Source organism: Mastacembelus armatus, chromosome 24, assembly GCF_900324485.2.
Source record: "Mastacembelus armatus chromosome 24, fMasArm1.2, whole genome shotgun sequence".
In the NCBI taxonomy this organism is placed as follows: domain Eukaryota; kingdom Metazoa; phylum Chordata; class Actinopteri; order Synbranchiformes; family Mastacembelidae; genus Mastacembelus; species Mastacembelus armatus.
In genome coordinates this window covers 6,440,322-6,467,000 of record NC_046656.1, presented here as the reverse complement: position 1 = coordinate 6,467,000, position 26,679 = coordinate 6,440,322, and the positions used below count along the sequence as shown (strand labels likewise).

At 37.3% G+C, this 26,679-nt stretch overlaps 3 protein-coding genes across 5 annotated transcripts; 2 read left to right on the top strand and 1 right to left on the bottom strand.

Moving 5' to 3' along the window:
* Nucleotides 1-565: 565 nt before the first annotated feature.
* On the top strand, nucleotides 566-5,045 carry mep1a.1 (meprin A, alpha (PABA peptide hydrolase), tandem duplicate 1). Of its 2 annotated transcripts, XM_026318768.1 has the most exons (14): nucleotides 566-639; nucleotides 723-747; nucleotides 826-870; nucleotides 1,011-1,051; nucleotides 1,320-1,395; nucleotides 1,747-1,864; nucleotides 2,215-2,390; nucleotides 2,603-2,824; nucleotides 3,021-3,167; nucleotides 3,299-3,514; nucleotides 3,859-4,323; nucleotides 4,518-4,691; nucleotides 4,805-4,891; nucleotides 4,997-5,045. In XM_026318768.1, the coding sequence occupies exons 1-13, from the start codon at nucleotides 586-588 to the stop codon at nucleotides 4,852-4,854; spliced, it is 1,809 nt and encodes a 602-aa protein (XP_026174553.1). In that variant the 5' UTR covers nucleotides 566-585; the 3' UTR covers nucleotides 4,855-4,891; nucleotides 4,997-5,045. The 2 variants fall into 2 exon arrangements, with proteins under 2 accessions (XP_026174553.1, XP_026174551.1); XM_026318766.1 differs by having other exon boundaries at nucleotides 4,805-5,042.
* A 1,608-nt stretch (nucleotides 5,046-6,653) lies between these two features.
* mep1a.2 (meprin A, alpha (PABA peptide hydrolase), tandem duplicate 2) lies at nucleotides 6,654-13,424 on the top strand. 2 transcript variants are annotated; one of them, XM_026318587.1, is made up of 14 exons: nucleotides 6,654-6,759; nucleotides 6,847-6,871; nucleotides 6,966-7,019; nucleotides 7,124-7,161; nucleotides 7,238-7,313; nucleotides 7,403-7,520; nucleotides 7,716-7,891; nucleotides 8,265-8,486; nucleotides 9,236-9,382; nucleotides 9,792-10,007; nucleotides 10,466-10,912; nucleotides 11,453-11,626; nucleotides 11,971-12,138; nucleotides 12,452-13,424. In XM_026318587.1, the coding sequence occupies exons 1-14, from the start codon at nucleotides 6,697-6,699 to the stop codon at nucleotides 12,502-12,504; spliced, it is 1,977 nt and encodes a 658-aa protein (XP_026174372.1). In that variant the 5' UTR covers nucleotides 6,654-6,696; the 3' UTR covers nucleotides 12,505-13,424. The 2 variants fall into 2 exon arrangements, with proteins under 2 accessions (XP_026174372.1, XP_026174371.1); XM_026318586.1 differs by having other exon boundaries at nucleotides 11,971-12,175.
* A 68-nt stretch (nucleotides 13,425-13,492) lies between these two features.
* adgrf3b (adhesion G protein-coupled receptor F3b) lies at nucleotides 13,493-22,693 on the bottom strand. The gene is made up of 14 exons (XM_026319022.1): nucleotides 22,664-22,693; nucleotides 22,417-22,478; nucleotides 22,233-22,291; nucleotides 21,495-21,619; nucleotides 19,580-19,810; nucleotides 18,723-18,953; nucleotides 18,398-18,538; nucleotides 18,026-18,225; nucleotides 17,479-17,658; nucleotides 15,348-16,655; nucleotides 14,757-14,798; nucleotides 14,392-14,421; nucleotides 14,213-14,313; nucleotides 13,493-13,575 (listed from the first exon to the last, which is right to left on the bottom strand). The coding sequence occupies exons 2-13, from the start codon at nucleotides 22,417-22,419 to the stop codon at nucleotides 14,245-14,247; spliced, it is 2,619 nt and encodes an 872-aa protein (XP_026174807.1). The 5' UTR covers nucleotides 22,420-22,478; nucleotides 22,664-22,693; the 3' UTR covers nucleotides 13,493-13,575; nucleotides 14,213-14,244.
* Nucleotides 22,694-26,679: the final 3,986 nt, after the last annotated feature.

The following is a 26,679-nucleotide window of genomic DNA, read 5'->3' as shown; positions in this document are numbered from 1 at the left end:
ATGATTAGCATTTTCCTTAGCTGTTTGCATTTGTGTGCATATGTGTAGCCTATACCTTAAAGTCTCCTGTACAGGGTTTCCAGAAAAAGGACTTGGTATTTGTGGCCATCTAGTGGTTAAATGGATCATTGGAAAAACTAAATTGATGCCTTGGCCTTCACTTGACTCTTGACAACAAAATCTGTAATTATATTGAAGTCCAGCAGTTTAAAATTTGTCTCCAGTTTTACTACATTATTAATGTCTGAGAAAATTAAACACCTGGAGAAAACAAAAGCCAACATGGGGAGATGTTTAACACAATGTTTAACATCTGAAGGTCAGTGTGAAGCTGCAGCACCATACCACCTATTTAAAAGATTCCTTTGAACACATTATCACGGAGGAGGGAGGAAAGTTCTGCCAGATAACAGACACGTGTTGTGCAGAAAGGTGCTGCTGCACGTGTACAAACACCCATCAATCAGCAACAATTCTGAGTCAAAGTCCTTCAGACTAGCATAAACCTAATGAAAGGCCAAAGGTCTTTTAGTCAATGCGCACATTTAAATCAAAAACAGCCACATTTCATTTGCAACATCCAGCATGATGATGGGTAGAGGGTTGTTACTGTTAGTGGCTCTGGCAACTTCATATGCTGTAAGTATTTGTTGTATTGTTTAAAGGGATCTTTATCTTGATATTATCAGTATATTGACTTACAGACTCTTTGGTTTTTGCAGATACCACTTTCTCCTCTGGTACATGGTATGTAAAAGATATAAGTTCATAAAAAAATCATTGTTAGTAATGTGAAACCACTCAGCCATGTGTTTCTGTTTACAGAGGTATATGAGAATGAAGAGGATGAAAACCCCATCCTAAACCTGGGTGAGCTGCAATATTTCACTGTGGCCCATAACCAACAAATCAATACAATAATGCTATATTTCTGAAATAATGGGTAAAATATAGGTTTATTATTGACAGTAACATTAAAACTAAATGTGTTGTTTGTACCTGTGCTGAAGGTTCAGATGCCAGCCTGTTTGAAGGGGATATTTTAGTTCCAGTGAGTTGAATTTTGATGGATTTTTAAAAAATATTTTTTTTGAGGCATTTTAACAAATGCTAATCAGTACTTGCTTGTTTTATTGGCATATTCTGTTGCTATATTCGGTCACATACTTGGTTGATGGGACAGTAGATCCTTTTTATTTTCACATCTATTTCTGATAACAAGATGGGTGTCTACAGTGTATTTTAATTTATGTTTATTAGTCTTGATAAGGTTTATGGCCACAAAACATTACTTTCTAAACACGTATTTTATGTAACAGGAAGGAAGGAACGCTCTGATTGACAAAAGATACAGATGGAAATTTCCAATCCCTTACATTCTGGGTGATGATTTAGGTGAGTTTTTATAAAGTGCAGTTCAATGGTTAAACCAGTCTAGTGGTTAAACTGGATCACTGCAAACATTAAAGTGACTGACCCCTTTACCTTCACTTGACTTATAACAACAGTCATGTCAGAATCAGTAGTTTTAACTTTTAGCTGTTGCACCCACCTAAAATTTAAATAAAAAATCTTCTAGGTTTTAACCTTTAAATACTGAAATTCTTAATATTGATTAGACTGGTGAGATTCAGTAGCTTGACATTGAAATACTTGACATTTAGGAAAAAATGATAGGAGTAATAATTCAGTGTGAGATTGCTGTGGTGGCTTATTGCACACTTTTCTGTTTCTCATACTCTTCAGACCTGAATGCCAAAGGCTGCGTCCACCAGGCTTTTGAAATGTATCGGCTGAAGTCTTGTATTGACTTCAAGCCTTATGAAGGAGAGAAGACCTATATCAAGTTTGAAAAGAGAGGAGGGTATGGCTCTTACTTTCCTAACCTGTTGCTGTATTTGCAACCTATGCACTCTATAGTTGAGAACAATGAGTTTTACAATGAGAATACATTTTTAAGAACAAGTGTTACAGACCATAGAGTTTGAAAGGTGTGGGCAGTTCTCAGGCTGACAGTATTAGTTAGATCATGGGAAATGTAGGAGCCAAGGCATTTTTGCTAATGTGCTAGACTTAAATTTGAGTTTAAGTTGGCCTCTGCTGCTTCAGTCTAATTATTTTTTAAGGCAGTTGCTCATGACTTTATAGATGTGCAATACAAATGCACTTGGGTATCCCCTAATATTTTTATGTATTTCATTTGATTTGTCATAGGTGCTTCTCCAGTGTTGGTGACCAGCAGAATGGTCAGATTCTGTCTTTAGGGCCAGGCTGTGACCACAAAGCAGTGATTGAGCATGAGCTCCTCCATGCCCTGGGATTTTACCATGAACAGTCACGCACAGACAGGGATGACTATGTAGACATCTGGTTAGATCAGGTTACTCCAGGTATGATGTCTAGGAACTTCACAGTCCATTATTTTCTTTCATTTGTGATTCATGTTCTGCAAAAACAATGTTTGTTTTGGGGAACAATGTTAAGAATATATTTAATGTTACCTACTTTGTTCAGACTTAAAAATGAAAATCTACAGCAGAGTCAACTCCTTTTAAGCCATTTTACAGATGGGAATAATTAAAAAACATGGAATTTCCTGCAGGACTTGAACACAACTTCAACAAATACAATGATGACTATATAACTGATCAAAACACGGCGTACGACTATGAGTCCATCATGCACTACAGGCCCTTCTCCTTCAATAAGAATGAATCAATCCCTACCATCACCACTAAAATCCCAGAGTTCTACAACATCATTGGCCAGTACCTTGACTTCAGCGAGATGGATACCCTCAGGCTCAACCGGATGTACAACTGCTGTATGTAAATGATAAGACACTGAATTTCCCATGCTGACATTATGACCTGTTTCTAAGTCTCTTAAAAGTTTACAATCGATAGATCATAATAGTATTAGAAAGAAATTGTCAGAGTTTTCTAGAAGTAGAATTCAGGTTAAGGATGGGCCAAAACCTTTTAGACAACTCTTCAAATCTTTTCACTCTTTCACCCCAGCTGGCCCTCTCACCCTCCTGGACCAGTGTGGCTTTGAGCATGCCAGCATCTGTGGGATGATCCAGCCCTCCTCTGATGATGCTGACTGGGTCCATGTCAAGAGCAGCGTTAGTGCAGAGGATCACACACTTGTAGGAAAATTCAGAGGTCAGAACTGCATAACGTTCTTTTTTTTAACTTCCAATTACTGTTGATAGTCATTCCAGACAGCATGAAAAAAACAGTACACGTGAAGTCACATACTGTACCAGCTTGTTCTATTCTGTCTGATTTTCTAGATGCAGGGTACTTCATGCACTTCAGCACAATGACTGGGAAGCCTCAGGACTCTGCTCTACTAGAATCCCGAACCCTCTACCCCAAAAGGAAGCTCCAGTGTCTGCAGTTCTTCTACAAGATGACTGGAAGCCCCAAAGACCGGCTGGTGATCTGGGTTAAGATGGACGATGGCACAGGCACCATTCGTAGAATGCAGAAAATACACACCCTTTATGGTATTTAGAGAACACAGTAATAGCCTTAGCACTTTATGGTGAATGTATGAATCCACAGCTTTGCATCAAGGCAAATATTTATTTGAATATTGGTTTAGCTGCTCAATAGTTATCCAGTGACATTCAAATAATTTTTTTTCATTTATTAACTGGCTACAGTATATAGTGCCGAACTTCATTCACATCCAGGCTTGGAACAGTGGAGCAATGCAAAGCTGTTCCTTTACAGTAAATACTATACCAGGAACTAACATTAAGCAGAATCTTATTACTTTATAAATGAGTACTGTAATACTGTCACAAAGAATTACATTTATCATCTTGTCCCTGTAACTGTTACTCAGCGGACTCTGACCACACATGGAAGATTGCCCACATCCCAGTGGAGGTAGGAGTGAAATTTCGCTATGCTTTCCAAGCTGTGCGTGGTGACCCCTCTGCGTCTGCCGGTGGCATCTACATCGATGACATCAGCCTCACTGAGACCCGCTGCCCCAATGCTGTGTGGAGGATCCAGAACTTCTCCAAGATCATGGAAACAGCTGACACCAATACAGTTATTGACAGCCCTCGTTTTTACAGCCCTGAGGGCTACGGCTATGGTGTCCGCATCATGCCTTTGTCAAGCTATACAGATTACACAGGAAACTACATTGGGCTCTACTTTCACTTAGCCAGTGGGGAGAATGATATGGTGATGCAGTGGCCCGCGGTGAACAGGCAGGCCACCTTGGTGGTGATGGACCAAGACACAGACATAAAACTGAGAATGTCCTCTGCCCGCAGTCTGACTACTGATATGATGACAAGTAAGCACTCCACAAGAGCCGGGCAGTAAATATAAAAATATATGACTACAGTGCCACAATGAAACTTTGGTAGTTTTGACCCCTTATAAACAAATAAATGCTACAAACTTTCCAAAGCATAAATTAAAAACAAAATCACAGGCTGGTCTTTGATAACTACAGTGTCTTTCAAATAATCTTTCTGTTTCTTACAGCATCAGATGGAAAGTTGTTTTGGGACAATCCCTCTAAGGTGGGAAAGTATGACCCATCCTGTGATTGCTACAGAGGTGAATCATGGGGCTGGAGGAATTTTATCAAGCACTTTGACCTCAGACGGCGAAATTACCTCAAGAATGATGACCTCATTATATTCGTTGATTTTGAAGGTTAGTGCATGAAAAGTGTACAGGAAAATGCACTGTATTATTTCCTGTAAAATGTTTTGTGTGTTGCACTGGGAAGAAACAGATTGGACAACTAGTGATTTCTTTGTCCACAGATATAACAACACTGATCAAAACAGAAGTTCCTGCTACACCAAAGGAATAAGGTTGTCCAGGCTTTATATCAGCTCTACCTCATGGAGGTAGAGTAACATTAGTTGCTTTTTTGCTTCACCCCGGGATATTATACTGTGCAGTGTATGTCCTCATAAACATTTAAAAGTTCTTTTTCCATGTAAAATAAATAGGTGTACAGCTGGGTGAGAAGACAAGTCTATAAAGATGAAGAAAGGATGGATTATATGTCACAATGAAACAATTATACACACAATATAATACAAAATGTAAAGTTAGGCCTACACTGTATTGGGTATACAATCAGCATGGTAAAATAGAGGCAGTGTATAACAAGTTTCAATGTTTTTTCCCATTGAAATGTGATTCTGAATTAAATCTTTTTAAAAAGTACAAGCTGGGTTTATGTTTGTTTTGTTCTGTGCTGAATTTATGAAAATATGAGTGACCATTCCACTTCCATTGGTTTTTCATTTGTAACAAAAAGAGCAATATGTTTCAAAAGTATTCTGAATGATTTTTATCTTGGTGTTGATGAATTAAATGTCATTTTAAAACCTATTCTTGAACAGAAAAGAAGGCAGATGATCTGCTCCTGAGCTATTTCTTGTCCTGATTAGACGGTGGGTCAGAGGTTTTGTTAAAAGGTCTGTTGTTGAATAAAATATTGTTTTTTAGTTAAATACTTGAAATGCTTCATGCAAAACTAGTAACTACTAAATTATTGTTTCATCAACCATCATCATAGCCTCTAGATAACATACAAGAATCCAGTTGTTAGAGTCTGTAAATCAGGATTTTAAAACATGAAAATTTTAGGTAATATTTCCCACACCTATTAATTACTCAATCTGTGTAAAGCCTGACAGCCTGTGTCTTCTGTGGCTTTGGGAAATTTAGTCTCATTTTAAAACAAACATCTGGTGACATCAACGTGGTTGTCTCAGCCTGGTGTTTGGAGGCTCCATGTTTTTTAACAGCAGGTCACCAAATACATTAAGTCGTTTGTGCCTGCTCTTGCACATGACACATAGATGTGTTTTCTCCTGCCCATATGGCAGCAGGAGATACACCACAGACAAACTCTTAAAAAATCACAGCTGAAAAACAACTTAAGAACTGACAAGGCTATACTCATGGTTAAGGTTAAAATAAGTACTTGATTAGTCAACCTTTATTGTTCTGGTTTTCTTGGAGACCAACCCAAGCTAGGGGCCAAAATGACATGTCATGACATATTTCTCCACTGCTTCAAATTTGACCATTGTCTCTCATAATTCCTTCAACTTTACAGCAGTATAACAATAAATTGCTAAAATGCTCCTTTAATATCAACTAAATCAGCTGCGCAGACATTTGCTACATATATTTATAAGATAAAGGTAATGCAATTAGCGCTTATCTAACACCTTATCAGGTTGTAGAGGTGTCATGGCATAACAAATTGAACTGTCAGCATTTTCTTAATTGTCTGGTGTTTTGCTCTTTGCTTATAACTTCAATCACAAGTCAAACACACACATCTTGAAAGCTTCTCAGTTTAATTGAATTAACCTTAAGCCAGAGAAGAGTTGTCACAAGGAGCATGCAGGACTGCTTTGTAAAGACCTGACAGTCACAGTCAGAGATCAAACCCATGAACAACATAATTACCATTTGCTCTGTTGCCTATCGATAGTTTATGGCTGTCATTACCTGGAAGTGACAGACCTGCTAACAATACATCAATCAAATAACATCCAGCAAGGACATGTGTGAAATGTTTGTTACTCATTAAACACTGTAATCCTGATCAAAGTCCCTCTTTGGTTGCTGTCTTCGTGGGTATGTTTACACTGGCACCAGAGGAACACATTTCTCTCAGAATAACAATATGGGCCCCAGAGACAGTTTGAGGATGCTTGCTCTGCTAATTGGCACCTTTGTGGTTTTGAAGGTACAGTAAAAGTTTTAGTTTTAAGCTTTCTAAAATGTAAATGTACTTTTAAACTGATATTATAAAAAGCGTCTTCTTGTTTGTTAGGTGCAAGCTGTTCCGGCACTTTCTGGTTGGTTGCTTTTAAATGGACTGATTGATCATATGCATATAAAAACAGTCTTTTTGTTTTTTACTTCATAGCTTCAACAATATTTAACTTACAGGTGATAATGCAGACGCTGGTGAACTGAGGGATGACATACCTGAGATCAACAGAGGTATACTGTATAAACTGTCTATTGCTGATATGCACTCTGATCAAATGTTTTGCTGCATGATGTTCTAAACAACTATTTAAAAAAATGTATTTTTTAAATTTTAGGCTTAAATCACCTGTTTGAGGGAGACATTGCTGGGAATGTAAGTATATATCTGTGAAGCACTTGTTAACAACAAAAAAGGATACATTTCTCAATGTTTTCAATTTGTCTTGTAGCCCAGGAGAAATGCAATCCTCGATGAAACGAGGAGGTGGAAGTTTCCCATCCCTTATATTTTAACAGACTCCTTAGGTACTCTTCGCACATTAAAATACATTTCTACCAAGACAATTTAGATAGGTAAAATATACTGACTGTCAAATTAATTTCTATTACTTTAGAACTGAATGCTAAAGGTGTGATCCTCCAGGCGTTTGAGGAGTACCGTCTGAGATCCTGTGTGGACTTCAAGCCCTATGAGGGAGAGACCAGCTACATCTCCTTCAGCAAGCTCTCTGGGTGATTTCTGTAATAACATCAGCTGTTGCACAACTTTATAGGCCATGCTGTCAAGTCATCCAACCTGAGGGATTAACAATCAAAGATTAGGAACTGCTGATGTGATGAAATGATAATTAAAGGTCATCACATAATAATAGCTCTCAGGGTTGCTTGTTAAATTTGATTGTTAAGTTGTTCACCTTCTCCATTCAGTTGCTGGTCATATGTTGGAGATGATAAAAAGGGCCAGAATGTGTCCATTGGGGCCAGATGTGACACTAAAGCCATTGTGCAGCATGAACTCCTCCACGCTCTGGGCTTTTATCATGAACAGTCTCGTTCAGACAGAGATGACTATGTTAAGATCTGGTGGGATGAGATTGAAGAAGGTAGGTGAAAATGGTTGAATTTCGCTTCCTCTGGAGGCAAGATTTTAAAAACAGCTGACATAAGTAAAAATATCCCCCAGCAGAGCCCTGTTCAACTTTGAGTGTTTCATATAAGAACATAATTTCAAATGAACTGACTTGAAATATTCTTGGATTTTCTTCCACTAATGTCAGCATGCTAACCTGCTTCCAGTAGCAAGTTGGTGTTCAGCAGGAACAAACAAGTAATGGTTGATGGGAATGTAGTTTGTTATGCCAGAATTTGGTCATTAATCCAAGTATTCTGCTGTATAATTAATATGTGAAATAATTAAAACCTCCTATATGAAAAGTTAATATACTATCACTGTACAATGCCATTCTCTCTTTACAGGGATGGAACACAATTTCAATAAGTATGAGGATGATTTCATCACTGATCTGAACACACCATATGATTATGAGTCCGTCATGCACTACAGGCCACTGTCTTTCAACAAGAATGACAGCATTCCCACAATCACCACCACCATACCATACTTTAATGAGATTATTGGCCAGCGACTAGACTTCAGTGCTGTAGACATCACCAGGCTCAACCGCATGTACAACTGTGGTGAGTGTCTCTCAGTGAATGTTGGACTAACATTCAACATGCGGCTAAAAAAACAAATGCAAATAAATGCTAATGTTGCTCAGGATCAACTTGACTGACCTCATTTGTTTATTTTATCTGATTCTTTTAACTTTCTGTCTACACTGGAAGTGGCTCTCACTGTGTGTAGATAGATATCTGCTGCTTGTGATCACCATGCACCTGCATTTTAACAAATATCTGACAGCTCCATAACCCAACATACAATGTAAAGAACTTCTGAAATATAAATTGTGGCAATGACAAATAATGATGTCATTAGCATTAGCATTATCTGATATGTCCTGGAAAGGTAAGCATCACTGCTCCTATGGCTTTCTGTGATGAGTTCACACCTAATAGGTCATCGGTTAAAAAATTCATTCTCCAAATGAGCTGCAGACACATGCATCAGTGTCTTTAGAAATCGAACAGTAGCTGTTATCATAGATGTAGAAAGTGTTTCTTCAATTTAAACTAGTCATAATCTAAACATTTGCATTTATTGCATGACCCAGCTGTATATAAAATACCACTTTTCACACTGGACAGTTACAGGAATAATTTAGTTTGAATTAATTTGGTACACATGCACACTCAGCAGGCAAAGTTTAAAGAGGCCTTGCTTTAATCATGTTATAATCTTCACAAAAGTGCAATCAATTTTCGTAAAAATTGATTGATTGATTGATTGATTGATTGCTTGATGATGGATATCTGCCTTTTTGCAGCCAACACACACACTCTCCTGGACCAGTGCTCATTTGAGCTGATCAACATCTGTGGAATGATCCAGAACGAGGAAGACAATGCAGACTGGGTACAGACATTGAGCAGTCCAGCTGATGCTGATCACACCCTGGAAGGGCGCTGCAGAGGTCAAGAGCAAATTCTCTTTTCTAAATTATAAACAGCGATAAAATCAAATATATATATCAATTAATACCTAAAGGAAATCATCCTGCAGTCAATTAAATTATGACAAGAGTCATATGACAATAGTTTTACACATTGGGACATACAAGGTCTTAAATTAGGTAAATACAACATCAGATGACCAACAATACATGATTATCATTATCTATTTAATAAAAACTAAGCCAGAATGCAGAAGCAGTGTGTGAAAAGGATGTACCTTCTTTTTCACGACTGTATGTGTCACAGTACCATTAGCAGGATTTAAATTACTCGTGAGAGCTATTCCTAGACTTTTCCTACACTGACAAATGTTCTTCATGAAAAATGCACAAAAACAAAATTTGTAACAATCATTGCTTCTCTTTTCAGATTCTGGGTACTTCATGAAATTTGACACATCTTCCGGGGTAGTCGGCAGCAGTGCCTTATTGGAGTCACGCATCCTCTACCCCAACAGAGGTGAACAGTGCCTGCAGTTTTTCTACAAGATGACAGGAGCAGCTGGGGACAAACTGGTGATATGGATCAGGACTGATGATGGAACAGGGGCCATACGCAGTGTCAGGAAAATCCACACCATCACTGGTATTGTCCTTTATATGCCAACTCCATCATAGATAATTTGGTAACCAACTGGAATTTTGATTTTTTATACATCACAGACATATAATGCCACTGTTTCTGGTGGTTAAAAATGCCACTATTCTAGCTCTTATTTTGACAAGAGAAGTAAGGATTGGTCTGATTGGGTTATTTCCAGTTCAGATTCCTGGAGAGGGATTTAGATTGATAAAAGTGAGCAAGAGCATCTTTTATCTTCAATAACATATAATTCTTGGCCAAATGGAGTTATAGAATTACCCTAACACTTTCAAATCATCTGTTATGCTCATAGTTCTATCCTGTCACACCTAAATCTAGTTCTCCTCTTACATACGTCTGTGCTTTAATGATTTGCAGATTGAGTGGTGAGCTTATGATTTGCTAACAGTTGTTGCACACTGCAGTACTGTGCACTAAATCATCTGCTTTTTGTCTCTCAGGTGATGGAAACGATGCCTGGAAAATAGCTCATGTGACTCTCAAGGTGACAAAGAAGTTCCGGTATTTCTTCCAAGGCATCAGAGGATCATCCAGCTCCTCGGGCGGCATCTTAATCGATGACATAACTCTTACTGAGACCATTTGCCCCAAAGCTGTTTGGCAAATCCACAACTTCACCGGCCTCCTTGCCTCCACTCCTGTTGGCAGTTCAGTTACAAGCAAGTGCTTCATCAACTCAGAGGGCTACTCGTTTGGTGTCAGTGTTTACCCGAATGGGAAAGAAGATGCTTACCCAGATTATATTGGTGTGGGCTTACACCTCTGCAGTGGGGAAAATGATGCAGTGATGCAGTGGCCTGCCCAAAACAGGCAGGCGACCATTGTTGCCATGGACCAGGACCCTGATGTTAAACTGAGGATGTCTTCTACAAGAAGCTTCACCACAGGTACAGGAACTTAAGAAACAGGATGTTTAAGCGGAAGATAAAATGGTTGGTTCACATAAATTACAAAAAAGCTTAATACTAGGCGCACATAGTGGCTTCAGAAAGTGTTCCAGTTTCATCTGGTTGTAGATTTAATGGCATGTTATTTGCATAGGTTTTGAGATTTCTGTTCCACCCTTGTGTAATGGAGATGAATGAAATATGAAAAACTGAAAAATGACATTATTTATTTTGTAAGGAAAGGTCTGTAGATGACTACCTGGTAAACACAGATGAAAACAGGGCTTCAAGGAGAGTGAATATTGCACTTCCAAGACATTTGCTAAAACATCTCATTAACTACTTTCCAAGGTGCTAACGTCATAAAGAAATCAAATGCAAACATACTATCAGTTTTTAAATTCAAAATATTAGCATTATTGTGTTATCATGAAACGCAATGTGTACCTTTCTGAATCACACTGTGTAGCATTAAACGCATCTGTTGCAGTAAACAATGAATCATGGAAGATGTGTTTTCTTGATAATTTTCTGCCTCAGACACTGACACCCGTTGGAACAAACCAACAGCCACATCAGGAGCGACGTGGGATGCCAGCTGCCAGTGCTACCGTGGTAAAGACTTTGGCTGGAGCACATTTCTTTCTCACAAGCATCTATACAGAAGGAGCTTCCTGAAGAACAATGACCTCATCATTACTGCTGATTTTAATGGTGAGAATATACTGTTCTTATATCAGACTACTGGTTGGTCTGCCCCAGCTGAATGGAAGGTGTACCTCTAACTTTCTACATTAAAAATACTCCCTAAATTCTGCCAGTAAAAATCTGTTTAATTAATTTTACATTTTTGCTATTGTGAAAATAATATACACCCCAGGTTCGTGATATACTAATATCACAGTGAGTTATCAAAATTCATTGTAAGTTTTTGTCTCTGGATGATTTTTGATTTTTGTGAAAAAACAAAAACAAAACAAAAAAAAAATCACCAACGCTGTCTCAGTTTTCTCTTGTATATTCAGATTTTTTTTTTTATTTACATACTGTCTTGTTAGATTTGACCCATCTGATCAAGACTGAGGTACCTGTCAAACCGACCACACCAAGTCATGCTGTTGTGGATGAAAAGCCAATCAGTGAGGTGGAAATGAAAGTGGAGGTTCCAAAAGTCAGAGAACCACGTTCTGCCGGCCCCTGTCTTCCTAATCCATGTTTTAATGGAGGTGCGTGTGTGGAAAGTGAAGGGAAAGCCTCCTGCAGGTGTGTGTTTTTACAGTATGTGTGTTTGTATGACCATATTATGAAATGACCATATTTTAAAGTTAGAACGCTGGAATTTAGCAGTTTTTAGAAAACCAAGTGAATAAACTAAGGAGTTAATTCGTGAGCTTTAGAGTAGCCTATTGTTTGCTTTATAGAAAGTCTGGCTAGCTGTTTTCCTCAGCTTTAAGTCTTTATGCTAAGCTAAGCAATTCCTTACAAATGTTTCTCTGTTGCTGCAACATCACATTAACTCATGTGTCTGCTGCCTTCCAGATGTGCAACAACCCAGACTACCTACTACTCTGGTAAAAGATGTGAGGAACTGAACATAGACAGAGGCATTCTGGGAGCTCTGATCGGTGGTGCAGCCGGGACCATAGTTTTGACACTGGCCATCTTGACCGTTATCAGGAGAGCTCAGTCTAACCGATTTTAGAAGACTGATTGTGAAGATTGTGTTCTCTGCATTCATTCAGGTGCAGTAATAGTGCCAATACTGGAAAGAAATATTCGTTCACTTTTATCCACCAGATGGGCCAAATCTGGAACATTGACACAAAATTGCTGTTTTTTCTGTAAACAGTGATGACTGTAAGGCTCATAAGGCTTTCAAAATCCTTGCAAAATGCAGATGAATACAAGGCTTATGAAAACCTCTGGACAGTAACAGTAGAAGGATAACAACCAAAATCACAATGAGCCCCATTAACTACTGTTTTTAATAGAGGAAAGTACAGCTGATACAATAATAAATTGATTTTATAAAAATGTAAGTTTGGATTAAATATGTCAATCAGGCATTATGAGAAGACCAGCGAAAGACTTTATATTCTTTGTCTTTATTTCATGACATATTTTGAGATACATTTTGTTATGCACACACTATACAGGTAATAGTTCAAATGACAAATTGTGTGAATTTACAGTGTGCTTTTAAATAAAATGACCAAACCATACTAGACACATTAATAAAAATATCTATTTGTTCTATGTACACTCAGCACTTAAAATCTGACATCCAGTTAAGTTTAAAGCTACAATATACATGGGCACTGGTATCAGATGTATGCAATAACTAAATTCACAAAGTACTTTGTAAATTTGGATTTAATTTAATGTGTAAAACACAACTTCTGCTACTACTGATGTGCAGCTATATACTGTATATTATAGTAATTAATCATAAAACAGTAAATAAAAAGATCAGTGTTCTAAAGAATATGCTTTAGTTACCACCCTGGTTTTAGAGCAACTACCTACACCTTTGTAATTGTGAAGGGACAATAAACTATCACATACCAAATTCTAAGACATGTTCTGTTGTAGGTTACGAGAGGAGCTGTATGCAACTGCATTCGAATGGTTGTCTCTTGAACTGTTGTTTCTGGCTCCACAGTCTGAAATGTAGAAACATTTGAAACATTTATAAACTGGATTCACAAAACTCACAAACAACAGTTTGTTATTGCATGACTGAAAACTGATTCATTACCTTTTAACAGACCAACATAAACTTCTCCTTTTTAACGCATTAGTGCAAAAATCGTTAAATGCTAGAAACTGTTGACATTAAAAGCCTATGTACATAAAAATCCCATGGAGCATATCCAATCACAAAGCATAACATTTAATATGTGTGCCACCATTGGCATGTGGTAAGAATGTGGTGTTGAGAAAACGGAAACAGTTTTCATATTTGGATACTTCCAGTTACAGTTTCTGTCACAAAATATTATGGTCATTAGTATAACTTTTCCACATATAGTTTAGAAATCTGGTTGAAGTTCTCCCTTTAACTTTCAATCTAGTATCATCAGCCTCAACTGCCTATTGTATTTACTGCTAATTTGCAAATGTTTTTATGCTGAAACACTAAAATGGTAAACATGAAACACATTATATCTGGTATACCTCAACATGTTATCATTGTCACTGTGAGGATTTTAGCAGTCAGCTTTGCAGAACAGGAGCATTAACAGGCCTCAAAATTAAGGCTTAGTGAAACTTTCATTATCCAAGATGCAGCAAACTCACTATAAATGACAATATAGGGCTGACCTCAGTCTTCATTTGTCTTTTGTATATGGGACTGTAGTCACATTCGTCACGCTGGAACTCTTTCCTTTTGATTTTGACTGAAGGAAAAAAATATTGTGATCAACATGTCCATCATTTAATGGTGTAATTTGGAATAGAACAACTGGTAAACTTACCATTATAATCTTGAACAGTTCCTCTCGAACCTGTTGATAGTAACACAAATAGAGTGCTTCATATATTGGGCAAATAGCTAATACTGAACAATATAATTGGGTGCAACACTTCCGGACAATGATGCATTTATTATTTTATGAGACCTTTAGGTATCATTCCTTTGCCTAAGCATTACATTAGAAATAATTCCTACTAACACAGTGTTGTTGTCTTGGTATATAACTTTACTTGATTCAACCATTTTAGCTGTTTCAAAACATTTCTCTGCTTACAACCATAAAGCTGTTAAACAATAAATCAATAAACATATTAATATTGATAGAGCATTATGGATATCTGGCCATTGATAAAATGACGGACATACCTTCTGTTCTGCAAAACATCCTGTTAGCAAAATGAAAAGGCCCTGTAAAAGAAAGAATATGTGTTTTTTGTTCTACCAGAGGATGCTGATGATCACACAGGGCAAGTTGAACTATAACTATTAATGGGGTGTAGAGTTTGGGGTAATGAGTTATCATTTAATAATATTCATATTTGTCTATTCATCCATCCATCCATCTTACAAAAAATTGCAAAACTTTCTAAAAACATGTTTTCACATTGTTATCCTGGGTTACTGAGTGTACATTAACAGGTAGAAGCAGCAATTATACACATTTAAAATCAAATATACAACACAATGAAGTGTGCAAAAAAGAAAGGGGTCAATACTTGGGAACTATTCTATGAGAAATACACAGTGCCCATATGGGTATTGTCACTGGTTTATGAATTATAAATTCTTCATGTTGTCAGTAAAATATCCAATCAGATATTGATATCAGCTGAGAAAGTTTAGCAAACTACACACAAGTTTACACAACTTTTTTCTCATATATCACAGTGTGATAAAATAATTGTATTGGACGTAATATTAACATTACGTTTAGTGTGTAGGTTGCTTTCAAATTACCTGGAAAGAGTTGAGGATGGTGAAACTGAAGCAAACAAAACCAAACATGGGATTGTTCTGTGACAGCATGAGCTGAAAGAATCCAATAATCCACGTCACTCCAAAGACAGGTGTCAGAACAACCACCACTTTAAGGATGCCTTTGGCTGTGTCTTTGTCATCTGCCTTGCTGCTGTCTGGAACAGATGTCTTTACCAGAGTAAGAATGACAACCACCATGGAAAAGAGATTTGTCAAAATAATTGTTCCCAAGGGGAGGAGGAAAGCATGTATGGAGCCCTCCAAGAGTCTTTCGTATACTAGCCAACATGTTTTCTCACTATGGTAGGGCTTGTTGGTGTATTTGTAATATATAAAGCTGCATCCCACTATCACGATTGGACAAACATAACCTACAATGCTAGACAGGAACATGAAGACTCTTTTTCTCAGTGGACTGAAGACAAAGATCAGCTGGTGGACAAGCATGACGCTCAGACACAGCATCCAGCCAAACATGACCAAGAAAAACAGGTGTTTGCATATGGTCAAAGTCAGGCACCAGCTGCTAGAGAGAACATCAGGAGAGGAGGAAGCCAAAAAACAAATGTCAGCAAGCAGAAGAAAAACTGCGATGTTCACCATAGCTGTGTGACGGAAATGAGAAAGATTGGTCTTGACCACAGCCGACCACACTAAAGACTCAATGATGAGGAAGATGAGCAAAGAGCAGATGGACACACCCAGGCCGACGTTGGTAATTTTATCAAGGGTGTCACCAAATAGATTTATTTCACCCTTAGCCATGAGGACAGAGAATGACGTCAAGTGGTTGCACTCACACACTGTGCTTTCATTATTGCTTCTTTTGACAACGCATCCTTCATTTGACCAGCTCCTCTTTGTGATGTTCCAGAACACGCAGAAAGGTTTAGTGCCGTTCGACTCCTCCTTAGGGAAATCCAGTCTAATTTCTAAACGTGAATCATTGTTGTCCTCCAGTGTGGCTGATAATAAAAGGCTGGTAGGCTCATAGGTACTGCCGAGGTTGTTTCCTAATCTAGTCATTAAGTTTTTCACACCAAGAGATTTTATTAATCCATTGGTCCTGTTCAGATTGACGTTAATGCCAAACACAGACACATTACAGTCATGACTAATTTTGAGTGCTAAATTTGTACTGTTGACTCCACTGCTCCTGTTGACCTTGACATTCTTCACCAGACTCTCCACAGATTGAAGGTAGTTTGCTGACATGTTCTGGATAATAGTATTGTTGACATCATCCCAGGTCTTGTTCAAAATATTGCTTGCTCCATTAATCAAACTCTGAAACAATTAAAAAATAAAACAGTGCTGAGATGCATTTCGCTTAGCTTCTCAGGGGCTATCCATTAACAAACCTAACCACAAAGTGTAGAATATTCTGGTGTACTTTGGAAGAATTCCAATTCCCCACCCAAGGTAGCACCCTAAATCCAGTACCAGTTTCAGGCTCATGTCAAGGCTAAGAATCACCTCTAGAAAAATAACACAGTAGGATTAAAGCCTTAGTAGGATTAAAGCCAAACCTAAAAAGCAAAGACACATTTTGCAGCTAACAGCACACTAAGACTGTAGCTGAACTCCATCCTAGTTTATGCTCTTGTCCAGGGCCTGGTGTTTTTACTAATGCTGTGTTTCTACTATCTATCATATCCAGTTTTCGTCTTTACAGGTCATAGCCGTCAAGCTGCAGGTGTCTGCCATGATTGGGTTGGGGTTTTCTCCAGATATTGGAGGGCCCTCATAATTGATGTCTTGTATTGTAACCAATGGATTAATCTAAATTAAGATATTGGCCTGTGTGGTATCCTGAGTTGCTTTAAACACAAACCAAAGTTGTCTAAATTCTTTTTTTGTGTGTGACTGGAAGTGTTTAGTACAGTTTCTCAACCTAATCACTCATGATTCAATCAAATGTGATACTGAGGTCATGTGACAAAAACTAAAGCATCTCCATGACAAGTGAGCAGCTCCAGTCACTGAGGAAGCCCAAGTGACGTGGTTAAAAACTTTAGAAACACCAAGGAGCCCATTGATCCTACTAAAGAAAATTTCTGACCTCAAAACTCCATATTTATGACAATAAAAATAATCAGCAGGGACTTACAGGAAGGAGGTCCTCTTTTAAGACAACATAGTTTGATGCAGTGGCCATCACATCTAGAATTTTGATGAAAGAAATAACATCAGCTGTGGTGTTACTGGAAGCAGATGTAGAGCTGTTCTCAAGTCCTTCAAATATTTGCATTGCCATCTCCTCGGTAGACCCTAGCCCTGTCAAAAAGGCCTAGAAACAAAAGAGACGGTGTTTTCATATATCAGTCAACTGAGATACATAAATGACATGCTCACACAAAATGTTAACAGTATCTAAACAGCTGTAATTTTGGAAATTATAAGGTTCGATTTTGATTTGAGTGATTTTAAGATATAGAGACTCACACTGATCAATAAAATAAAATACATTTCTCTATCATGAGCTAAAGCAACATCACTCCTATTTACTTTATATTGTATTATATTTATCCTCTGCCATTTTATTTGAGTGTCTAAAGGGTGTACATTTATCCACTTTCTAGCGCCTCTTGACATTTAACATTTTTGACAACAATGTTAAATAAAGCCACATAATACAGTGCTATCAGCACACCCACCTCTGCGTCATTTAAAATTTTCTTCATTTCTTGGCTAATGCACTCAGAGTACACAGGCAGCCAGGCACTGCCTTTACAAGTGCGTGTACTAAAGCCAGTCCTCCCCAGTGGACATGTTTGGTTAATCACTGTGTTTCCATCTGGGGCGTTTGGCCAAAATTCTTCATCTATCTGCTCCTCTTTGCAAAATGGTTTGCCCACTTGAAGTAAAACGTAGGGAATGATTAGTTAATACAAAAGAAGACAATCCAAAGAGATTCTAAACAAAGTAATACATTTCTGATAGTGAGAATATCATAATATACTCAACATTATATGAATTTCAAGTAGGTTAGATTCAATTTAACAATGAAAAAAAAAAGAATCAGGTACCATAAATTACTGGTATGTCCACTTGTGCACTTTTTTCTTGACCTACTGAGTTTTTAAAAGTGACGGTAACATATTGGGCTTCGCTGGTATAATCACAATTGAGAGTAACTTTGAAATTATAGACCAGGATATCATTAATAGCTGTAAGTAAGAAAGAAAGAAAGACGAATATTAGTTTCAGGTTTGTGGTTGTAGATTCTACATGCATTTTTCAGGAATCCTGTGTACTTAAATTTGCATTGCAAAGTAGTGCGATTTGTGGTGCAGCTAACAGAAGGAACAGAGAGGACAGAGAATTTTGAAAGATCCTTTTGGTTTGTCTTACATGTGTTAAGTACATTGTTTTTCTCATTCCTGTAGGTCCACCAAACGTCATAGCTCTCTTGGCTATTTTCTATGGTGGCGCTGATTTCAATCACATTACCACCTGTTTGCGTACAGTCTGCAGTGAGAGGATAGAAGTTCATCTGGATCACATCAGGTAGGAGTGCCACATGCAGTTGTGCGTTGGCTGTGTGCCTGACTGATCCTTTAGTGAATCCACACTCATATATTCCTGCAGGGAACATTACAGACATTACATGTTACAAATGCTCCATTTACGTTTGTATATTAATTTGTTGCAAGATGGTCAGATCTTAATCAAAGTTACAATTATGAACAAACAGTCTATTTAAACAAGTTATTGGAAAAAGTATGTGAAACCCTGAGATAATGACATCATTCATCCATCCATTATCTATACCCGCTTATTCCTAACCAGGGTCACAGGGATCAGCTGGAGCCTATCCCAGCTCTCTTTGGGTGAAAGGCAGGGGTACACCCTGGACAGGTCCCCAGTCCATCATAGGGCCACATAGAGACAAACAACCTCACACACTCACACTCACTCCTATGGGCAATTTAGAGTCACCAATCAACCTGACATACATGTTTTTGGACTGTGGGAGGAAACCAGAGTACCTGGAGAAAACCCACACAAGCACAGGGAGAACATGCAGATTCCACACAGAAAGGCCCCTGCTGTGTTTTAAACCAGGAACCTTCTTGCTGTGAGGCAAAGACTCATGAAAGACACATAGAAAGTTTTCCCTTTCCAGACACAATATGCCCGAAGTACGTACATTTTTTAAATTCAACATTTTTTAAGTAATCTTTGTAATTTGAAACATCTGTAATTACCTTCCCACATGCCTGCCACCTGATTGAGTGTTATTGCAATACAAGAATTGTATTCTGGGGTGGCACAGTTAGTGTCCAGTTGGACCACAATGCCATTGTTGAGCTCATAGCGCACAGTTTTGCTGGTTAGATTCCAGCCACTGCTGTCCGTTGCCTCCTCAAAAGTGCATTTCATTTGTGGGCTGGACTGGTAGCACATGGTCATATTTGGGGAGTCAATGGTGACCATTCCTGTGTGAAGATGGTGATAAGAATACAGTAAAAAAATCTGCTGTGGTTAGCCAGAACACATTTATGAAAGTAAATTTCCCAAGGAAGTAAACCATTACAGCCTTATATTTATTTATTAAACATTCACGGATTAAACATGAGTGTTCTACAGTATAGCAAGAACTAAAGAGTAAGAAAGTTCTTGGTTGTGTCTAAGGCCCATTTAATTACAACATTCATTTATTACAACAAAGCAATTCTCAGCTAATCACAGTAAAGAATAACCAATCAGAAATAAATACTGACCACATGGTATGTCTGCTATATTGTAAAATCTTTTTAAAAAGGATCCTTATAGTTAATTCTGTGGAATGTTCTGTAAAATCTTTGTGAAAGATTAACGTGAAAAATGAACAAGAATCTAACATATTTATATTTTAAAATATGTAAATAAGGATTCAACTATTTGAATATAAATTAAATAAATACATGTATATGATTTGGGTTAGACACTGACTCTAAATAAAATCAAACATCAGATTTATTCATGTTCGTTTGCACCCCTGATAATGGCAATGAAAAACGATGTAGTGAAATGACATCCTATCAATAATAGATAAAACATCAGTATTAATTATACTGATTCAACAGTATTTCTCTAGTTGGCTTTGTGCAAGACCTTCACACAGGGAAGGCTTTGCTGGGACAACAGTGCAGGTGGATGTTAAGTGCAGACATGCATTTAAAAGAACTCCATCCAAAGTGGCCAAACATTTGTAGGCAGCTGTGTGTTCTGTCTGTCTGCTCCAAAACAGAACATCCATCCATCATCTATACCCACTTATTCCTTTAACCAGGGTCACGGGGATCTGCTGGAGCCTATCCCAGCTCTCTTTGGGTGGAAGGCAGGGGTACACCCTGGACAGGTCACCAGTCCATCACAGGGCCACATAGAGACAAACAACCTCACACACTCACACTCACTCCTATGGGCAATTTAGAGTCACCAATCAACCTGACATACATGTTTTTGGACTGTGGGAGGAAACCAGAGTACCTGGAGAAAACCCACACAAGCACAGGGAGAACATGCAAACTCCACACAGAAAGGCCGGGTTGCAAACCCAGGATCTTCTTGCTGTGAGGCAACAGTGCTAACCACTCATCCACCATGCTGCCCAAAACAGAACATATAATAATGATATAATGAGCAAGCTATTCTTCCAAAATAAGGCTGTTGCTGATGTGTTAGAAATTTTATCACTGAGCTGCTGCTTTTATACGTAGCTTTACAGTAACCTGGTGCTACAGTACAGTGTGTTCTTTAAGCAACTGGGGATTGAGTGTGTTAAAATGTGTGTGTGACTTATCATTTTTGGATTGTACTAATACCCTGTGCTACTAATAAAACACTGAAGCTGCTTGCTTTAAACTGATTGTCACAAATATGGTATAATATATATAATATGGTATATGCTATATCAACAACTCATATTTAGAAGATGCTCTTCACTGCAGTTTACGCCTAAAACAAGTCTTTTTGCAAAATCATTGACTTTTATTTTGAAAAATAAGAACCAAAAATAATGAGTACTACTTACTAGTTATGAGTTGATAAGAGCATGCATTTCAGCAGCTACTGTAATAATTACAATCACCATGATCTAAATAAAATAACAATAAACAGAAACATGCTTTGACTGACCTTCAGTGTTGACCAGCATCACTGCTGCAAGAAGTACCTGTATGTTATCCACTACGATTTGAAGTCTGTAAGTCTCAAATTTGACAGCGACATGTACTTCAAAGTCAGCAATCGTATTGCCTAGCCTTCAAGATTCAGCAAGGATAAATGAAAAATAACTGGTTAATGATACAGAAAGTTTCAATTTGGTTCATGATATGGAAAATCTATATTTGTATTATTTATCTCACTTCATTTGAACAGTGAAAATATTTAATTTTATCCTCAAGTTTTTATCCTCAAGCCTTTTAAACAAATGTGTATGCTAAGTCACAAAACGTTCCTCCTAACCATATCTTCATAATGTTGGCGTTGAACACCTTATTTGTTAGTGCTGCATTTTGGAAGTAATGCATGATCAATGTACACAAAGCTTATTGTCTCTCCTTATAGGCCATGTAACAATATGCAGTCATATAGGTTTATTTGTAACCTTACTAACAGCTCTAAGTATAGCAAGGTCAGACTGTGTGTCAGAACAGAGGATGAATGGTGCCACAGTGAGCTGCATGTTCTGATTGATTGTGAAAATGGCCAGGAACTTTATAGTGTGTCTTTTTGATATTTAATATTTAATTAAGGGATAAATGAGACCTCTCTCTTTGTTTTTGTTGTACAGGATTTGACCAGACTGGGCATTTAAGGACAATACAGTTTTGCTCCCTTTTAAAAAAGAAATTAATAAATCCATATTGTTACCTTTGACCAGTTAAGTTCAGGTACTGGAAGCCATTCAGGTTTTTAAATGCATTTGTAAGCTGTGAAAAGAAAAAGCATTCAATTGTTCATATTTGAGTTATTAGAGTGGCAAACATCTACAAGCATCTACTACATCTACATCTACTGTGTATAAATATAACTTTATGATGAGAGTGAAATGTACCATGATGGTTTGGGCACTACTCCATAGTCCTGATTGCAGTATAACTGATCCAAAGATTTTAACTGTGTTGAACAAACATGCATCACCATTATCATTAGTTTCAGCTCTGACATAAATTGCAACATTTGTCCATATTGGAAAAAAAGTAAAAAACAAGAATAAAATCTAACTCTAAATCACTGCAGAAGCACTTTCAGATTATATTACTAGTGTAAAAAAATTACATTTTTGCATGCATCACTGTTACCATTGATTTTGGCAATGCAGAGTGGTGCAATGTAGGACACATTTTTTGTGCAAGCAGTTTGACTGCAACAACCATAAGTGTAGCACACTTCATTGCTCCAAGTGTACCCCTCACTGCAGCTGCAAATGGTATCATCTCCAACAAGAAGACACTCTAGAAAGAATCACATGCACACACAGACACACACACACACACACACTCACAGTATGTGAATTCCTCAAAGCCCCAGAAAACTTTTTTTTAATCTCTTAAGTACCAGTACTTCTATATAGCAGTTTTTTTTTATGAAAATCAGTTGCTTTGTTATTTACTGAATTTGTCCCTCAGTTTTGTGAGACCAGTTACCCTGTCATACTTTAACCACAGAAAGAAAACTGTGCTCCTGTAACATACCTGCTACTAGTTGCAATTCATTTGGTAGGAGTGTCACCATGTGGGATACTCCAGTGGAATCGATCACTTGAAAGTTATCTGTTGTTTTCAGAATTGTCAGGATGGTCTGTGCGTCCAGTGTGACATTACTCTCCACCATCAGCTCAGCAACATAGATATCCTCTACAACAACATGAGGATTTTTTTTTATTTATGTGTGTGTATGTTTAGCAAACTCACTGAATTGAAATGAAATTTATAGCATACAAGAGCAGTTGATTGTTGGTCATGCAATTTAAATTTGCCAATTATTTTTTCCCCCACGAGCGAATCCCCTTCTGGTGCGACCAGGCCTTTAATCCTGGCCCTAATTTGGGGAGGTTTTGAGGTGCTTTAATGAAGGAACTCACCTGCCGCAAGGTCCTGCTGCAATGGCAGGAAGAAGCAAACAACAAAATTAGTCTTTTTGCTTGTAATTTAGACTTATGATAAATATAGATATACATACAAAATGAAATTGAGTCTAAGTAAGTTTTTAGTCAGTGAAATAAACAATAGATCATAAAGGAGCAATAATTAAAGTAGAATATAAACAAGATTCACTTGGATGTAGTCTTGTCCAAAACTACAGCAAAGACAGAGAAAAAGGTTTACCACATAGTAGAGGTACACGGCTCCAACCAGAAACACAAAAAGCCTGGAACACATTGTTAATCTAGAGGGGAATAAAAGATAACTTAATAGTAGCATCAATTATGGAATGAGGAGAGTAAAAATACATGCACGTATTTATATGTCTATAAATGTACACATATACATGGACTTAAGCAAACATTTTATATTTTAATAGGATTTACAAATTCTCCAGTGTGTAAAAGTATGCTCTCTAATTAGTAGTTCAATGATGGGTTATAAGGTTTAAACTTAAACAGAACCTTGACTTAGCACCTTGTAAAGTTGTTATAGCGACTGTATTACAGGCAGCTCAGTCAGCAAACACAGAACTATATCACAAGTAGTGTTTTGGGCCACCTGATGAATTAATATTCAGTATTAATCTTCTAGCTTCAAAATGTCCCTTCAGAAACTCAGTGATGTCAGTGTCTGCTTATCAGTTTTGGTTTTATAACAGAAGGTCATATTTCTAAGTATGAACTGTTTGATGATAAATATAACACTCAGAAAATTACAATTTTGCATAGACCTGATTGTATTCATAATTTTAATAAGAGTAAGGCCTTATGTAAACCATATATGTCAAATATAGATTAAACAGTTTAAACTTTGCAGTATGTCCCTGTCTGTTCAAAGGCATTACATTTTAAATACACTAGTCTTTCTGTCATGAGCTTTTATTTGACTTGTTTTTGTTTGCTCTGTCAACATCATCAAGTCTATTTTTAACTGTGATTCTGACATTTATGACATGTTTGTGTTTTTCTTTCCAAAGTATGGAAAGCTTGTATGCAAGCTTGTTTGCATCACTTTGCATTTAAAGTCTGAATACAAACAAGGAGTTGTTGGTTTTCACTGCTTTTGTAACAGTGCGCTCCTCGCCCCTGTCCACATCACCGGCACCATGCACCCAATATGACCAAGCATCTGTGGTACTATCTCTGCCCACCTCATTTTCTTGCAGAGGACATGGCTTTTAACCAAGGTTGCACTGTGGTTATACATCATGTACCGTACATAGAGGTACAATACAACTATGGGCACACACACAACCAGTTTAACAAGTTCCAAGATCAACATATATTAACTTTGCATGTTTCTGAAAAACATTCATTCATTCATTTAAACTGTGAACCCAAAGCATGAAAATTGTTTCTGTAAGTTTTCGTCACACTTCCCTAGTGCAATATTGTTCAGAACCATTTTCCCAATTAAAGTAAGTCAAACACTGACTTACTTTAAATCTTTGAAGTCAGCAGTAAGTCAGGGGAATCTCCATGCAGTCCACCTTGATGATTCCAAGAAACAGAGCTCTCTATTCTTTGGCCTGTAGAAAAGGTCTTATTAACAAGTGTATTATATTGTTGCAGGATTAGTGTGTACATTTCACACCAAATATTAAAAGATTATTTTTGACTTTATCAGGCTGAAGGTTTCTGGGTTGAGATGATCAGTCTAGGCTTAATGAAGGTGAATTTGTAGGTAAAGTAAAGGGCTGGTTGTTAATTTAAGACATCAAATATCAAACCAGACACATGTTTTTATTTGTTTTGAGATGCTTCTTATGCTATTTCCTTAATAGTAGAGAGAAAAATGTCTATAATACAGTTCCTGTGTACAGAGCCCATCTTTTTCAAAAAGTAAATGAATAATTAAAAATCACTTACCTTGGCTTTACACTTAACACACCGTACAGAAATCAATAATTCATCTGTCAACTTTGGTGCAACTAACAAACCACCATCTGACTGAGCTCCATAGTTACTAGGTGCACATCAGAATTAGAGTGAGCACTAGTTGCAAGAAAAGGATGGACTAGGCTAGGCTTGGACAAGGTCAGGTGTGTGTGTTCAGCATGGTGTGTATGTTTGGAAGGGGTAGTTGGGGGCAGGGGGTGCCCTGGGGTTGTGCTCCAGCTTTGTATCAAAAGGCCATTTGCATGGACTGGTCAGCGTATGCACCGAGACTTTCAGCTTTCCATGGGTATTTGACTACCAAATCAAGCAATCTCCTTCAGGAGGTCACACAGCAGATGGCTGTGTCATCTGACAGCTCTGTATGGCTCTCTCTCATTGAGTCACCTGGCTTCAACCACATCCTGAGGATCCTTCATTATTATTATATTGCACATATGAACAATTTCAGGGTATTTGAAATTGAGTATTTAATTTATGTTATACTTTTATTCCCATACATCTTAGATTTTAAAAGCCTGTAATAAGCCAGTGCAATTCACTATAATTGCAATACAGAAAATACATCTACAATACATCTACAATTATTACATGGTGATACTTTAACAATAGCATTAACTGCTAATACTACAGTAGAACAATGTTTAATAACAACACTGAAAGCCATGGTTGTGTAGTGAGTTATTCTATTTTTATACTTTAAATACATTTTGCTACTGCAATTAAATTTAAATGTAGAATTTACACTTCTAACAATGTATTTTTAAATTTTAGTATTATTCAAAGATCTAAATAAACAAACCAACATATCCACCACTATAGGCTTACAAGAAAATAAATCTTTTGTAAGCACAAAATTTGAATATAAAAATACATCATCACAGTCACAATTGTGCTCTTGAACAATAATGATGATGATGATACAATATGTAACCTACAAACTGTCACCAAAATTAACTTGGAAAAACCCTTAATTTATTGTGTAAAAAAAACTTCCTGTGTTTGAACAAACCCAACCAGAGGAAACTTTGTTCTTTGCATTTTCTCATGATTTCTCTGCTCATTTAAATGTCTCTGTTTAAGTCATATTCAGTCAAGATCAGTCAGACAAGAAGGTGTATGAAGATCAGCTGAGTGTAGATATTGCATTTAGCACTAGAACAAGCATTTTCATCTTCTATGTCAACAGCAAACAGAGAATCATTAACTGTTTCCTTATCATATTTCCATTTGTTATTTTAGGGTAGCAAACCAATGCACGTTGGGAATTTGCAT

Coding starts and splice junctions, on each gene's coding strand:
- mep1a.1 (XM_026318768.1), top strand. CDS start 586: ATGATGATGGGTAGAGGGTTGTTACTGTTAGTGGCTCTGGCAACTTCA. Junction 1,396..1,746: donor CATTCTGGGTGATGATTTAG/GTGAGTTTTTAT, acceptor CATACTCTTCAG/ACCTGAATGCCAAAGGCTGC. Junction 2,391..2,602: donor GTTAGATCAGGTTACTCCAG/GTATGATGTCTA, acceptor AATTTCCTGCAG/GACTTGAACACAACTTCAAC.
- mep1a.2 (XM_026318586.1), top strand. CDS start 6,697: ATGGGCCCCAGAGACAGTTTGAGGATGCTTGCTCTGCTAATTGGCACC. Junction 8,487..9,235: donor CAACCGCATGTACAACTGTG/GTGAGTGTCTCT, acceptor GCCTTTTTGCAG/CCAACACACACACTCTCCTG. Junction 10,913..11,452: donor TACAAGAAGCTTCACCACAG/GTACAGGAACTT, acceptor TTTCTGCCTCAG/ACACTGACACCCGTTGGAAC.
- adgrf3b (XM_026319022.1), bottom strand. Junction 18,539..18,722: donor AAACAATGTACTTAACACAT/GTAAGACAAACC, acceptor TCTTACTTACAG/CTATTAATGATATCCTGGTC. Junction 16,656..17,478: donor TAAAAGAGGACCTCCTTCCT/GTAAGTCCCTGC, acceptor TAATTGTTTCAG/AGTTTGATTAATGGAGCAAG.